The 15,906-nt window shown below is 29.8% G+C and overlaps 1 protein-coding gene across 1 annotated transcript; it reads left to right on the top strand.

Moving 5' to 3' along the window:
* The first annotated feature begins 7,675 nt into the window (after positions 1-7,675).
* On the top strand, positions 7,676-11,325 carry LOC113852664 (O-fucosyltransferase 20-like). Its single transcript, XM_027482998.1, has 6 exons — positions 7,676-8,585; positions 8,770-8,935; positions 9,407-9,496; positions 9,618-9,901; positions 9,993-10,251; positions 10,646-11,325. The coding sequence occupies exons 1-6, from the start codon at positions 7,903-7,905 to the stop codon at positions 10,877-10,879; spliced, it is 1,716 nt and encodes a 571-aa protein (XP_027338799.1). The 5' UTR covers positions 7,676-7,902; the 3' UTR covers positions 10,880-11,325.
* The last annotated feature ends 4,581 nt before the right edge of the window (positions 11,326-15,906 follow it).

The following is a 15,906-nucleotide window of genomic DNA, read 5'->3' on the forward strand; positions in this document are numbered from 1 at the left end:
AACTGTAGCAGCCACTGAATTCCCATTACCCATTACCCTTCTAGCAACTTCTTTCCTGAATGACATTTGTAAACAGCTAAACAAATTTGAGTGCAAGAGATCAGAAACTTGAATCTAAGGTCCCAAATAGTGTAGCAACTGAATGATTAGCATGCCCCCACGATCTTACGAGTAACATCATGATTTTAACTATCATTCCCCCTACGCTTATATTTTAATTAATTTCTTAGAATACTTCTTTAGCATCTTAACATTATTCCATCAACTTGTATAAACTAAAAACATGTACAAGATAACTGATAAAACAGTGCAAATTCAGTTTTATATGATTGACTTTACTAGTAATTAATTATAATGATTGTTCCAGTTAAGGGGTGCAGGTGGAATGGATTGATCCTAAATTTTTTTCACTTTTTTATTTTGCTCAAATCCTGAATTCTACAACAACAATGCTCATAACAAAAACAGAAATACTATCAAAGATTAAAATAACATCATGACAAAAAAAAAGATTAAAATAATATTAATTAGGAATTCTTTTGTTTTACTTTTTACTTTTGGGCGTTTTGGTAGGAAAATATATATTATGTACTAAAAAGAGTACTTGGCCATGATTGTTGGAATCACTGAATTCTGGTTGTTTGGTTGAGTCTCAGTAACTTTTTTTATTGGTTTAGTTTCATATTAAGTAAATGATTCTTACTATTCAATACTAATATTCATATCTTCACACCCACTTCACTTTGTTGTTGTTATAATCGCAAACTATTTAAAGTCGCTCTATACACATTTGTGAATGGACAATTTTAAGTATCTATCTACTTTTGTCTCACTAACCCGAGTGAACTGTCACTGTTGTTAATACAATCGTTTAGATCCAGGATTGTAGTTAGATAAACTAGTGTAATTTATCATTGGATTTGGATATTATTGGAGAACAAGTCTCACATTATTGAATTAGAAATAAATAAATAGATATATAAATAAGAAAATTCATCAATCTAAAATTATGTAATTTTTTTAAATTGAAGTTCATCAAACAATGTATATTATGATACATTATCGTGCTGGAAGTATTTAAAAACCTAGTATGGTGACCCATGCGTTCAATCATTTCTTCCAATGTATATTATATAATGTTGAAAAGCTAACATTATTTTGTACACAAAATCAATTCAAGATTTAGTAATAATATCAAAGACATATGTAAGTATTTGAGCACTCTGATGGAAAGATCAAGAGGAGTTTTAGCAGGCTTAAATCCTGTGAGTCAATAGTTAGAAAAACTTTTAATGAAACAACTAAAATTATTTAAAAAATTAAGTGTAATTTGAGACAGTTAATTAGCGTTTTTAATTCATAATGAATTGGAGATTGTAAGCATTTTTCTATCAATTTGAGCAATAACTATTGTTTGAATCAATGGCGTAATGATCCAATGATTATATTTGAGTTGATGACCAATTGAAGTTTATTGTCATTGATTGTAAGTGACGTTAACTTAGTTCATCAAAGTTTAATAATGACGTCAATTTAGTTCCCTAAAATTTTAAAACAAAATTCTGAAACAGATCTTATAGACATAATTTTATTGGATGCTTAGTTAGTCCATCATTTAGAGGGAAAATATGCATTTAATTTATTTTCCCATCTCATAGTAGAGACAATTTCTTCTCTCATCAAGTTAAAAATTCAAAGCAAAATTAAATTAATAAGAAAATTATAATAAATACAAATTTTTATTTTTATTTTTTTTGTGACTTCTTCCTTCAAACTTCAAATTACTCTGTACAATGTTTTTAACTAAATTGTTAAGAATGTCTATTATCACTTTCCTTATCGTTAAACCTTGAAATTAAAATCTTTTTTTTTCTTTCTGTAAAACATCGTTCAATTGTATCACTTAAAAAATAAAAAATCATATTGAGAATGAAAGCATGAATTTGTCTCACATTGAACTTTGATGTTGAGATGAATTTATGTTTAAAAACAATTGTGTCTACTATCTTTTATTTTATATCATTAATTTCTAGCATAAGTGATTTTCATCTCTTATGTTAAACATTTGTTAGAAAGTTTTTTGCTGTGAAATAGCAGTCACAACTCACCCATGTAACTCACTACCCATCCTAAACGAAACTTGCTCAACCCTTCTTGGCCTTAAAAAAACAACTCAACTTATTTATAAGGTAAAATGTCTCCAACTTGAATTCTTAAGCCCAAAACAACCAAAACGGAATTCATATTAAATTGAAGTGTGACCTTAGTCTATATCAGCAGAACTGATATCATGATCGGAATTATAGCTCAAATAATGCACAATGCTGAAGCTCTCCTGGAGAAATAATTACTAAAAGCACTTTATAAGATAAAAACAAGATAAAAAGGGCTCAAAAAATGCACATGGAGAGGGGCAATCCTCACATGTAAGAAACATGGTCCTTTGTTGCTTTGCTTCCTCAACTCTAAGCATTCCCACTTTGGTTTCTCATGAAGCACCCAATCACATCTCTTCTTCTTATCCCCTTTGGCCAATTATTTATCCATTACTTTTTTCCCCTGACAACATGTTCAAAGCCTCAAATGGGCCACCCTTTGCAGAGCTCAACAGTGTAGATTGTCAGTTCTGACAAAAGCAACAATGACCTTTCAATTTTCTTTCAAAAGGAGCCTTTCTATAAGAGGTGACTCACTCATCAAATTAGCATTTAACATCACATAGAGAGAAAATAGGCTCATTAGGCATTAGTTAATGCCAAACTATAGTGACCCACTTGCCACTTTGTTGCATCACCTGTTCTCCCAATAATGCAGGCAAAGTCATGATTGGTGTTTACCCAATAATACAGCTTTAATGGCTCTGGAGCTTCCACTAATTGGTTGCTTCGCTTGTCCTCCAAGTTGGGTACAAACCATAAATGGGTTTGGAATAAGCTAACTTTTTGGATATAACCTCTGTTGGTAACATCAATCCATATCCCAATTTTACAATTTAATGGATTATCCTTCACATTGATGCTGCCATTTGTATGATTATTCTGCTACCAAGATAAACCTTATCTAATTCATGATCTTCTTATTATACTGAGTTCGTGTTATTTTTATACTGAATTTCCCCATCTCGAAGACATGATTGGCAATAATTTTCTGAACCATCGAGATGGCTGTTTTTTCTGCATCCGGAATCAAATTCTTGTGCAGAACTCAATGGAAAATGGTCCTAGCTGGTTCAACTATTTTAATTTATATATTTACCAAAAAAAAAAAAAGCTATGACTTAATCAATAAACAAAAATGGTTAAGTATTAAAATAAATTTTAGTATAATTACTGTCTAATAAAAAATAAATTATTAAATTTTAAAAATTAATACTAACAAATAATGTATTATATCAATATTTTTTAGTATAGTATATCATATTAATATAAATTCACAATACAAACCGTTTAATTTTTGTCAAAAAAATTTACCAATAAACTTAATCTAAAGTAATTGTTAATTTATATACGGATTTTCATCCACTGAACATTTAAGGATTGCGGTTACATTAGTTTCTTCAATTATACTCAAAGGAAAACATATATTATAGTGGGGTTATGAAACTGCATATTATTCTTAACCAATATTATGATATCTTGGAAAAAAAAGAGAGTAATTTGACCACATTTGTACACTATCGAAAACGAAAGTGCCATAACCACTATGATTCAAACAATATGGAGATGGTGACTTGCTTGTGCAATATTCCTTGCTTAATAAAACAAATTTGAAAAGGTTTCAAGAACTTGAGTATTCAATGGTGTAATTTTTAACCTTGTCCTTTAACCCTTCCAACCAAAAACTAAAGCTCACCTTCATTTTGTTTTATATTGCTTGTTTTCCCTTTGTAGATTAGACAAACTATAATTCTCATTTGATTATTGATTTTACGATTCTGACCAATTAACTACCTCTGGATTTTAAAGTTTTGCCAAAATACCATATAAAAATCACTATAACTGATATATCCAATTCAAGCTTAAAAGTAGGAGATATAACTATAAATTTTTTTGCTAGCTCTTTTTGGGCAATTTATCATGAAGTTTCTGGCTTATTCCTGAAGTCTAGGTCCACTATAATTTAGTTTTCTTCTTATAAGGAAAAGGAAGCTTATTTCCCACTCTTGCCTCTTGATTCTCACAAAAGTGTTTCTTAATCTTAAATTTTGATGGTGGAAACCAATTAATTATCAGATGAAATAGCTGTTCTTCCCTTTTGGGGTAAGGCATGTATGAGGAGTTGTTCTCTGAGCATATTGCATCAACTACTATTTACAACCTTGCATATGTTAATTGCTAAGAAACCCAAATGAATAAAGTTGTAAACTTAGACAACTTATAAAATTGGTAGACTACACCCACTTTTCACCTAAATACGACAATATTATAGAGTTCTTATGGTTTAGTAGTTAGAAACGATTACACAACCACCTAATAATCTCATAATCAAAAGCCTAAAATCACTAATATAATCTCATGCACATTCTTGAGGTCCAATTTAATCCAATAGGTGTAGTTAAGCTACGACAATAATCAGTTCTTGGATTCTAAATGTTTTTGACATATCTTGTCAATTCTATTATTGTTTATTCTCAATTTGATGAATATGTCCAAAGACAAACTACATGCATGAAACTTTGATATGACGATACCAAGTCGGTATATTTGAAATTTTGGATGTGTCAAAGAAGCTTCCAACCATAAGCTAATAGGTTACCACCAAAACAAGAGATGATAAATAAGGGTAGAAAAAAAAAACCCACTTTTTAAAAATATTACTAATATGATTGTAAAAAATGTGATAAAAAAGAAGAAGATAAATAACACTTATTATAAGATTAGTTATAATAAGTGTCGTGATCGATGGGACTATAATAATAATATTATAAGATTAAGTGAAACATAAAAGAGGAAGCTTCCTTTTCCTTGAATGGTTGATTCAGGTTGCAATCCATTTTGTGGAGTGGAGAATATTGACCAAATACTCAACGCACCAAAACTTTCCTGCAAGATATGGACCGTACGGTGCATCATCCAACGGATCACACTATCCCACAGAAAAAAACCACATAGTTTAATTCACTGTATAGGCTGGAGCTTATGATTATTGGACAGATAAAATTAGAAAAAAAAAGGATTTGATTTTATAAATATTTTAATAATATTGATATTTATTTAAAATTTTATTTCTTTTCATACTACATTATTTATTATTTTTTTTAAATTCTATCAAATATTTATTTTAAAAGAAGCATTTTTACATATAATCATAAAATTTTTTACAAAGTTGTAAAATTTGAGAAAATTTTAGGTTTGCATATATTAACAATTGATATTTCTTTTCTATTCTTTAATTATGTTTTACTTGACCATTTACTTTAAGAAGTGAGTCTTAGTGGTTAAACAAAGAAATGATAAAATAAATATTTTAATTAAATATTTATTAATCAAAGTCTTGTCATATTATAAATTTTATATTTTAAAATTTTTAAAACAATTTTATATTACTTTTCAGCTATTTAAAAAATTTTATAACAAATTTATGTGAATATATAAAAATAATTTATAATTTTAATAAACTCTTTAACTTATTTAAACAACAATGAGACAGCAGAGGTTAATGCAATATAAACAATTAATGGTAGAATTTAGTGGTTATATTGTTTTCTTGTTTCTATTTTTATTATTTATTTGTTAATAGTCCCTTAATTTATAATTTCACAAACTAATTTTATCCTCTTTGTACCGTATGATATTATTATAAATCTAAAAGGCTCCTGACTTTAAAGATTCCCTTGTCCTCCAATGTTAACCCTCAATTATAAAAGAAAAATGATCAAAAAGTAATTTAAAACATTTAATTATAATAAAATTTGTCATTTATAAAATTATTAATTCTCTTTATCTTTATATATATATATATATATATATATATATACACACACTATGACTGACTTGAACTAAGGGAAAAGATGATTGAAGCCTTAGAAAAGCAATGCAGACATGGCACTGGTTGATCAATAATCATCTTCCACGTGGCAGACACAAACAGAATGATATGAGCAGGATCCAGCTGGCATGTGGGGACTGAAGCAGAGAGCCAGAGAGCATTATGTTCAACACTCAACCATGTTCAGGTTCAGAAATCAAAAGAAAGGAAAGGACATATTTAAAACATAACATTCAAACATATTTAAACTAAAACAAAAATGAATTTAAAATATGATGATAATAATAAAATTTTATCTCATCAACGAAATTCTTTATATAAATTAAACAATTCTTAAAATATTAATTGTTATAATTTTTAAAAATTATTTTGATTTTTTTCATTGAATTAAAATTATGTCATTCATTATCTTTACCATAATTTGAAATACAAAGTATACTATGAATTGCTAATGATAAATCTTTGATGTAATAAAATTATTCTAATGAAGGGAGATATGAATTAATTTTATTATAGTTAGAAATAATATAATTTAGTTTCTAAAAAAATAAAAATAAAAATTAAAAACTCACTTGTCTTCATTATAAGACTAATTAAAATTGCTAAAGCAATATTTAAGTATTTGTATGATAAAAAAGTGTATGGCAGCTGGCTTTTACCATGAAACAACAGAGCATGGTACGCTAAGGCCACACTCATCTTTATCTATATTTTATGTCTATATAGAGAGACTGCTGCCAAACCCAATATTCCATTCTGCATCTTCTATCCTTTTCCTTTCCTTTTTCCACACTCCAAGAATTCTTATATTCATCATGTGTTTCAAAGTTCAAATTGTTTTCTCCACGTTCATCATTCATTTCTCCCTTTACTGTTAGTGTCTACTGTTCTCATACATGTATGCAACTAATTTATGTTTACAATAATGATGATTATGCAGTATGAGGAAATTTTAACTATTCATTTTGTCCTAAATATATATAATTGTCTTTAATTTGAAGAATTTGTTATCAACCATTTTATAAGATTTTTTAATGTTATTTGGTGCATTAATTATTTTTTCACAAAAAGCATTGACAAATAAATTATGTAAAGAAATAATAAAACAATGGGATAAAACCAAGTCAGAGAACATTACTGATAGTTTGGAATTAGATTTCACTAGTCATCATATTTGGGTGGAACAATTATTGCTAAAAGTAGTGGCCGAATTTTGGTGGAAAATTCTACCTGAATTGGTGGATATTTATTGATGATGGATGAGTTAAGAAAATGAAAGGAGTTCAAGTTCATTCCCTACAAATAAGCCATGATTAAATTATAGTTGACAGATTACAATTTCAGGTAGTGAAAAACATATTTTAATTATTATAAAAATCAATGATTCTTTTTTATATAACAATTTACTAATCAAATGATAATATAAGTTTTTAACACAATATATTTAAATTAAATTTTAATTCAAATATCATGTAAATAAAATTCAAGAAATAAATTGGACTCTCACATCTAAGGCATTCTATATTTAAACTCACTCACTTTTTAAAAATAAGATAAATATAAATTATTTGTAAAATTGAAACTCTCTGTTTATCCTTATGTTAATCTTAAAACATTAAACAATTGAAGTTAGAAAACGAGTTGCAGGCACATGAAACAAAATAAGCTTGTCCAAACTAAAAACCGCAGCTGCTTTTTGATTGACGCGTAAGACTAGTCATGGAGAATGGTGTTCCCGCCGCCCCATCTCTCTCTACCATTCGTTCTTTCTCTCTCTAGAAAAAACCATTTACAAGTTACACACAACACAACAAGGCTTTGGAAAAGTGGACTCTTTCTTACATATTATAAAACCCACCAACCAAACAAGAAGCATTAAGTCCTAAAGAAGATTTGAAAAAAAGAGAGAGAGGAATGGCCAAGGCCAAGAACAATGCCAAGAAGTTGTCATACATCTCAGTTCCTTCTCAGATCATAAACTCCATTTCATCATCTTCTCTACAATCTCTGATTGAATCTCCCAAGAAGTGTGCTAGAAACTCCAAGTTCTTCTTCTTCTTCTTCAGCTTTGCCAAGTGCAGGAACCCAAGACTCTTCCTTTTTACTCTCTTTCTCCTTGCTTTTTTTTTCATGCTCAAGTTTGGCTTCAATCTGGATGCCCCATTTTCTCCCTACCCATGTGCAATCTCAAGCAACCATTCAAGATCAAAACTTTGGGTTGCTTCACAGAAGGGTGTGGCTTTGAATGATGCTGCTGTTACTGGGTTGCCACAGCCTCTGATTCCTAATGTGCAGTTACAAGCACAGGTTCCAAGTGGGGTGGTGGATCAGGAAAAGGATGAGGAAGTTGAGAAGAGTGAGTTTTGGAAGCAGCCAAATGGGTTGGGGTATAAGCCTTGCTTGGATTTCAGCAGAGAGTATAGGAGAGAGAGTGAAATGGTTGTGAAGAACAGGAGAAAGTACCTCATGGTGGTGGTTTCTGGAGGGATGAATCAGCAGAGGAATCAGATTGTTGATGCTGTTGTCATTGCTAGGATTCTTGGGGCTGCTTTGGTTGTCCCCATTTTGCAAGTCAACGTCATTTGGGGAGATGAAAGGTAAATTATTATTTTGTTCATGGTCTGAGAATGAAATAAACTGTTACATTTTTGGCAAGTTCAGTTTCAATCGATACTGTTCCAGTTTCTTTGTTAATGTTAGTTGAATTTCTTTCTGGTTGTTCGTGACTGCCAGATGAGAGCCTTTTTCCTTATTGGTGTGTTTTTGTTTGGTTGTTTGCAGTGAGTTTGCTGATATATTTGATTTGGAGCACTTCAAAAGTGTTCTTGCCAATGATGTGCGAGTGGTTTCAGCATTGCCTTCCACGCACCTGATGACAAGACCAGTGGAGGGGAGCCCTCCCCTTCATGTCACTCCTAGTTGGATCCGATCACGCTATCTCAGAAGAGTAAGTGTTTGTTACTATTGTGTTTTGTTCTTGCCATCATACACCACTCTTTGGAAACAGGTTGAAAAATGAATCCAGCACATAAGCTATAACAAGTAGTGTTGAACTAAACGTGGATCCATGACCTCATAAACGTTAAACCAAACACACTATAACAATTTGTAGGCTTCAAATTCCCAAGCTGAGTCCTAAAAATTGCCTTTAGTGCCTGTCTAGTTCTTTGTTAACTTCACATATGACCATTTCATGGCACTAAAATTACCAATACCATAATAAGAGTTGCAGTGTTCTACAGAAGTAGTTAGAGCCCTTCATATCAGTTTATGAGTGTAATACTTTCTGTCGCCAATGTATTAACTTGCATCAGTTCTGCAATGCTAGCTAAGAAAGCTTTGACTAGTGTGGCAAAAGTGGCAATAATGTAATTTTTCTTAAGCAAGAGTTTAACCTAATTCTTGTTGTCCTATGCAGCTCAACAGAGAAGGTGTTTTACTTTTACGTGGACTGGATTCAAGGCTGTCAAAGGAACTTCCTTCTGATCTTCAGAAGCTTCGATGCAAAGTATAGTAAATTCTCTATTCTTGAGGAAAAGGAAAAAGAATAAAAGAAAACGCCCACCTCTTAGGACTTCATTTATGTGACAATTAATAGCAAATTCTAAACGTGCTCACCTATCTTACAGGTTGCTTTTAGTGCATTAAGGTTTGCAAAGCCAGTTCAGGAACTTGGTGACAAGATTGCAGAGAGAATGAAAAGCAAGGGACCCTATCTTGCTCTTCATCTACGGATGGAAAAAGATGTGTGGGTGAGGACTGGTTGTCTACCTGGTCTAAGTCCTGAATATGATGAGATTGTAAACAATGAGAGGATTCAAAGGCCAGAGCTCTTGACAGCAAGATCAAACATGACTTACCATGAAAGGAAGCTGGCTGGCCTATGCCCCTTGAATGCTATGGAGGTTACCAGGTAAATATAATCCTTCCTTCCATATTTGAATAGGTTTTAGATGTCTTGTTAGTGTGACAACTTTTCTCATGGTTTTTTTTTTCATTTATAGGCTGCTTAAAGCTCTAGGAGCTCCGAAAAGTGCAAGAATTTTTTGGGCTGGAGGACAACCACTGGGTGGGAAAGAGGCCTTGCATCCATTAATCCATGATTTTCCACATCTTTACGCCAAGGAAGATCTTGCCTTGCTTGGAGAACTAGAACCCTTTGCAAATAAAGCCTCGCTAATGGCTGCCATAGATTACATAGTCTCTGAGAAGAGTGATGTTTTCATGCCATCTCATGGAGGAAATATGGGCCATGCAATTCAGGTATGTGATTATAAGTAATTCTTTAATTAATTAACCCCCTGACTGAAAGAGAGCCTTGCAAAATTATATTTTAATAATGCACATATACTTAGGTTCAGTTTGAGTAAGCTTCTAGACAAGTACTTATAGGAGAAGAAAATCAATATAAAAATGAGTAAATATTTTTACACAAGTTAAAAGCAACTTATACTGCTCAAGTTTTAGAGAAGTTAGATGAAAGAACTTCTAAAAGAGAGATACAAAAGTTATTTTTAATTTTTGGGAGGAGCTTAATTTATTTTATTAATTAATTTGACTCTATAAGTATTTATCAAGAAGTTTATCCAAACTTTGCCTCAATCTAGGGTCTTTTTATGGGACAATTTCTAATTTCTGAAACTAAATGTTATTTCAGGGTCACCGGGCATTTGCAGGGCACAAGAAATATATAACCCCAAACAAAAGACAGATGCTTCCCTATTTTCTGAATTCTTCCCTCCCTGAAGCAGACTTCAACAGGATTATCAATGGATTGCACCAGGATTCATTAGGTCAGCCAGAACTCAGGACTAGCAAGGTTGGGAGGGATGTCACCAAGTATCCTGTTCCTGAGTGCATGTGCAATGACTCACATTATCATTCTTTCTAATTGAAAATTTAATACCAAAGATTTTGGTACGAATTTTAAACGGTAATTGGTTCGCAAACACGGAAGAAAGGGCTGGTTTTGGCCATTTTGATGGCTTGGGAAGTGCTTCAGGTCACATTCAAGGAGACTACAGTTCTTAAGAGCACCATTTTTGAAGAGCTATAGTGTCAAGCATGCCTCTCCCTACAGGTGTATTCACATTATTTCTTGAACATGCTTAATATGTATACCATTACTATGGGAGGCAGTGTGGAATTTCCATCAGTAGATGATATGCTAAGGCAATGCAAAATAGATCATTCTTTGATTCTTTATATAGTTTGGGTTTGTATAGGATACACATTACCCTTGTTACACTTAATTCTTTGTAGTACACTATGAAGCCTTGTAACTGTTGTACATATCTGTATAAATTCTCAGTAATGTCAAGATATTTGCTCTTTCACTTAATTCAACAGAGGAAGTTTGCACAAGTTTTATTGATAAGAAATAAAAGACTAAAATATAAAGATCAAGAAAAGTAATAAATTCAATTATATTTTTTATAAATATAAATTTTATTTTAAAAATGTTCATGATATTAAATAATATAGGTAGAGTAGTCTTTTTTTCGTAAACATACTTTTAACAATAAAAGAACAATATAAAAAGAATTTAATAATTAATACATCTTGAATATATCATATGTATTTTATAATTAAGACTAAAGGAGAAAATTATTGTATATATTCTTATAACGATGAAATGTGTTGAGTAAAGTAAACATAGTGTTGTTTGTATGTGTTAGAGGGTATTGCAAAGCAACAAGAAGTTACCAAAGGACCACTCTATTTGTATGTGTTGTTTGGATCTCTTTTCAAACTTGTGGCACCAAAAGACAGCATGTCATGGCTTGCAATTGCATGTCCTTTACTTTTTTTTCTAAAAATTAACTACAACATTTTCATTTTCTCATAAATTCATAAATTGGAGAAAATGGTGCACCCATGCACCCTACATATAAAACCATTCATAATGAAGGGCTAAGATGAAACACATAAGATTTGTGATTGTTGGACTTATAAAAAAAAATGATTAAACCTTCTTTTTTTGTTCTTGAGATAGTTAGCATTAGACATTTAGGTTTTGAAATATTAAAAATAGTACGTTAATCTCTTACTTTTATTTCTGTCAGGTTTTAATTTTTAAACTTGAACACTGTTATTAAACAGTAACAAAATATTGGCATGTCATGCTAAATGTCATATCAGATACAGTGTCATTTTGAATAAGTAAAATAGACTGTGTGACCAAATGGTATATATGGCAAAAATTTTCCTTTTCTCTTTAATGAAAAACTTTAATATTTTCTCTAAATTATTTCTCAAATTGCAAATCGTAGTTTTGTTAAGACTAAAAAAATTTAAGATTGAAATTTGTTGTACTCATAAGAAGAAAAATCACATGGAAGATTTGATAATATTCTTTTTCTTAATTTTTTATTAGTCATTTTTCAGTTACAAAGTTGAGTAACAAAACCCTAAATTTTTGTACACCATTGGAGATGAAGATATAGAGGTCTGTTTTGCTTTTTTTTTAGATTAATATTATTTCTTTTCTCTTTCATTAGTGTTAATGTGGTTTTTATAAAATGTTTTTTGTTGCTTTGTGAGAAGAAAATGATAATATGATAGGAAGCGGTCCCCTTATGTTCGATATAATTTTTTGCTTTTTAAAAAGAAAAAGATAATGTAAATGGAGGTAGTCCCCTTCTCTAACACCAAACTATGGACTTGGCAATTCTTTCCCTTGCATCTTTCTCTACGCATAGTCCTCCTAGTACTTTTATTAGGAAAAAATGGCTTTTCTTCACTTGGTATTAGACCTCCACTGCGGTGTCAGTATTGCTCCCTCCTACGTTACATAGAAAAATATTATTCTCAAATCCTACAACTCAATCACCCACTACCAATTAATTATGCTTCCGCCTTCTCTGCAACAACACCTAGTTGGGTGTTTGATAGAGGTGCTAGTCATCATGTGACCATAGATCTTAATAATTTGTATCTCTATTCAAAATATGACGGCCCCGAAGAAGTTCAAATTGGTGATGGTATAGATTTGAAATTTTGACACATGGGTTCCACTACACTCCCTACTTCTACTACAGTCTTTAACCCTTATAATGTTCTGAGTTCCTAATGCAAAATGCAACTTATTCTACACTCCTTACTTCTACTACAGTCTTTAACCTTTATAAGGTTCTATGTGTTCCTAATGCAAAATGCAACTTATTCTTAGTTTCAAAATTTTATAAATCAAATATAGCATATCTTGAATTTCACCCCTTTTGACACAGGATCAAGCAACAGGAGCAATGTCGATGTCCCATCCAAGTAGTGGTGATCTCTATACCATTTGTCCACAATTTTCATCATCTCATACTGCTCTATCATCCACATGTTCTCTTTCTTCAATTTGGCTTGCTCAACTTAATCATCCTTTCTTAAGAACACTCACTCAAATGATGACAAGTTATGGCATTTCTATAAACTTAGCGAATAACAAGTTGCATTATGTTTCTTGTCATATTAATAATAGTTATAAACTTCATTTTTCTGTATCTTCTATTCAGACATGCTTTCCTTTGGAACTTATTTTCTCTGATGCTTGGGGTCCCTCTCTAGTTACTTCTATTAATGTTTATAAGTATTATCTTGTTTTTGTGGATGATTTTATCTGTTATTTTATAATTTATCCCTTAAAAAATAAAATTGAAATAGCTGCTATATTCCCACAATTTTGTGCTAAAGTTGAGACTACGCTTTAAATCAAAATAAAATCAACCTACATTAATGGTGATACTGAACATATAAAATAAAAATCATATTTCAATTCCAATGGAATCTCTCATTATATTAGTCTTCCGTACACTTGAGCATGTTGGAACAGCACAACAAAAATATTGCCATATAGTAGAAACAACTCTCACTCTTATGCCTTATTCTGTTGTTCCAAATAATTTTTGGTGTTTTGCTTTTCAAATGGCTATCTATCTAATTAATAGGATGTCAAGTGCCCAACTCCAAAACAAATCACCACATGAAAATCTTTTTGGTTGCAAACAAAATTACTTTAATCTTAGAGTTTTAAGTTACCTATGTTATCCTTGACTTAGACCATATTCTAAACACAAATTATCTAATCAAAGCTTGCCCTATGTCCTCCTTGATTACTCTTCTCAATATCATGCTTACCAATACTTTCATCATCCTACTAAAAAGTTGTATCTCTCAAGACATGTGGTATTCCATGAATCAATCTTTCCCTTTCAACCTAATTCATATTTCTCGTATCCTTCTACATATCCACCCATATTATCTAATTTAAATACTTTTAATAATAACAACTCCCTGTTTCTATCTAACCACCGTCTTATATTAAGCACTATACCACAACAAATCTTCCTTCAAATCCATCTCAAAATCCAAATCCATCCTTATCTACACCACCACTTGTCTCCTTATTATCTAGTCAATCAATTGAGTCTATTCACAATTCCTCCTTGAAATCTCCACCATGTATGGATACTACTACATTAATATCACCTTTGTTATCCCTTCTGTCATGACCTATCACAAGAGCAATGAATAATATACACAAGTCTAATACAAAATATCTTTTTGCCACCAAATACCCAATGCCTTCATTAGTGGAATCCACATGCGGCCTAGTGAATAATGTGATGCCACGAGCAAGGAATTTAATGCCTTAGTTCAACAAGGAATTTGGGAACTAGTCCCATGTAAAAATAGAAACAGGTCAGGTCAAGTCAGACTTTATTCTAAATAGGCTAGATCTATAACATAATTATTAAGTCTGAGCTTGACCTAAAGCCTATTAACAAAGTTTGCTAAAAAAAATATCTTAATATTAATAAAAATATAATTATTTTATTATCAAATTAATTTATATATTTTTAAATTTTTATCTGTGTTATTAATAATTATTAAATAATAATTTTTAAAATATTATTTGAGTATTAACTATAAATATTTTCATATTATAAAATTTTTATATTTTTATTTTTCATAATTTAATTTTATAAAATTATTAAAGTATTAACGATTTTAATAATTTTTTTATAATAATTATATTTTATTTGTGTAAAGACATCTTATATTTAATAAATAAAATCACAGTAAATACAAAATTGATAACAAAATATAACACTCACAAAATTTGTTGAATCAGCTAAAAGAAAATTATATTTAAAAAAGTAAATAAATATCGTCATTATAAAAATTGTTGATAAAAAATATTCATATTATAAAATTCATGAATGCAGAAAAATAACATATGAGCATAGTAAGAACTAATAAATTTTATATTTAAATTAAAACAACTTATATTTCTAAACTTTTATCTTAATAAAAAAAGATGTGATAAAACTTAATATAAAAATTTAAACTCAATGCATTATATATATATATATATAATGACAATAATAATAATTATTAAATTAAAAAAAATAATTATAAAATATATAATTTTATTTATTTCATTAATTTTTTATTTTAAATTAACAAATATACATAAAACTAATTATACTATAACATTAATATAATATAAAACATATTACTGATGCAATACATTAAAATATATATTTATATACTATATGTATAAATTGATAAATTAATTAATAATATAATTTTTTTTATACTTTTTTGTTTGTGTAAATATTTATTAATTATTAAATTTCAAATGTATATTAACAACTATATTTTTTAAGAAAAAATCTATCTACATCTATGTCAAATTCATTAAAATTAATTATTTAAAATTTGTCATATTTATATTTAAGTGTGTGGTTATGTGCTGTGAACCTGGTATCTAAAATTTTTTTATAGTTACTTTACTCAAAAAATTTATACTAATAAAAATAAAACATGTAGTAAGTTACAAAAAATATATATTATTATATATAATTTATTTAAAATTATATTATTTATATTATTTACTATGATCCTATTATATATATATATTGT

Source organism: Abrus precatorius, unplaced genomic scaffold, assembly GCF_003935025.1.
Source record: "Abrus precatorius isolate BTA unplaced genomic scaffold, Abrus_2018 Scaffold10, whole genome shotgun sequence".
Classification (NCBI taxonomy): Eukaryota; Viridiplantae; Streptophyta; class Magnoliopsida; order Fabales; family Fabaceae; genus Abrus; species Abrus precatorius.

Coding starts and splice junctions, on each gene's coding strand:
- LOC113852664 (XM_027482998.1), top strand. CDS start 7,903: ATGGCCAAGGCCAAGAACAATGCCAAGAAGTTGTCATACATCTCAGTT. Junction 9,902..9,992: donor AATGCTATGGAGGTTACCAG/GTAAATATAATC, acceptor TTTCATTTATAG/GCTGCTTAAAGCTCTAGGAG. Junction 10,252..10,645: donor ATATGGGCCATGCAATTCAG/GTATGTGATTAT, acceptor ATGTTATTTCAG/GGTCACCGGGCATTTGCAGG.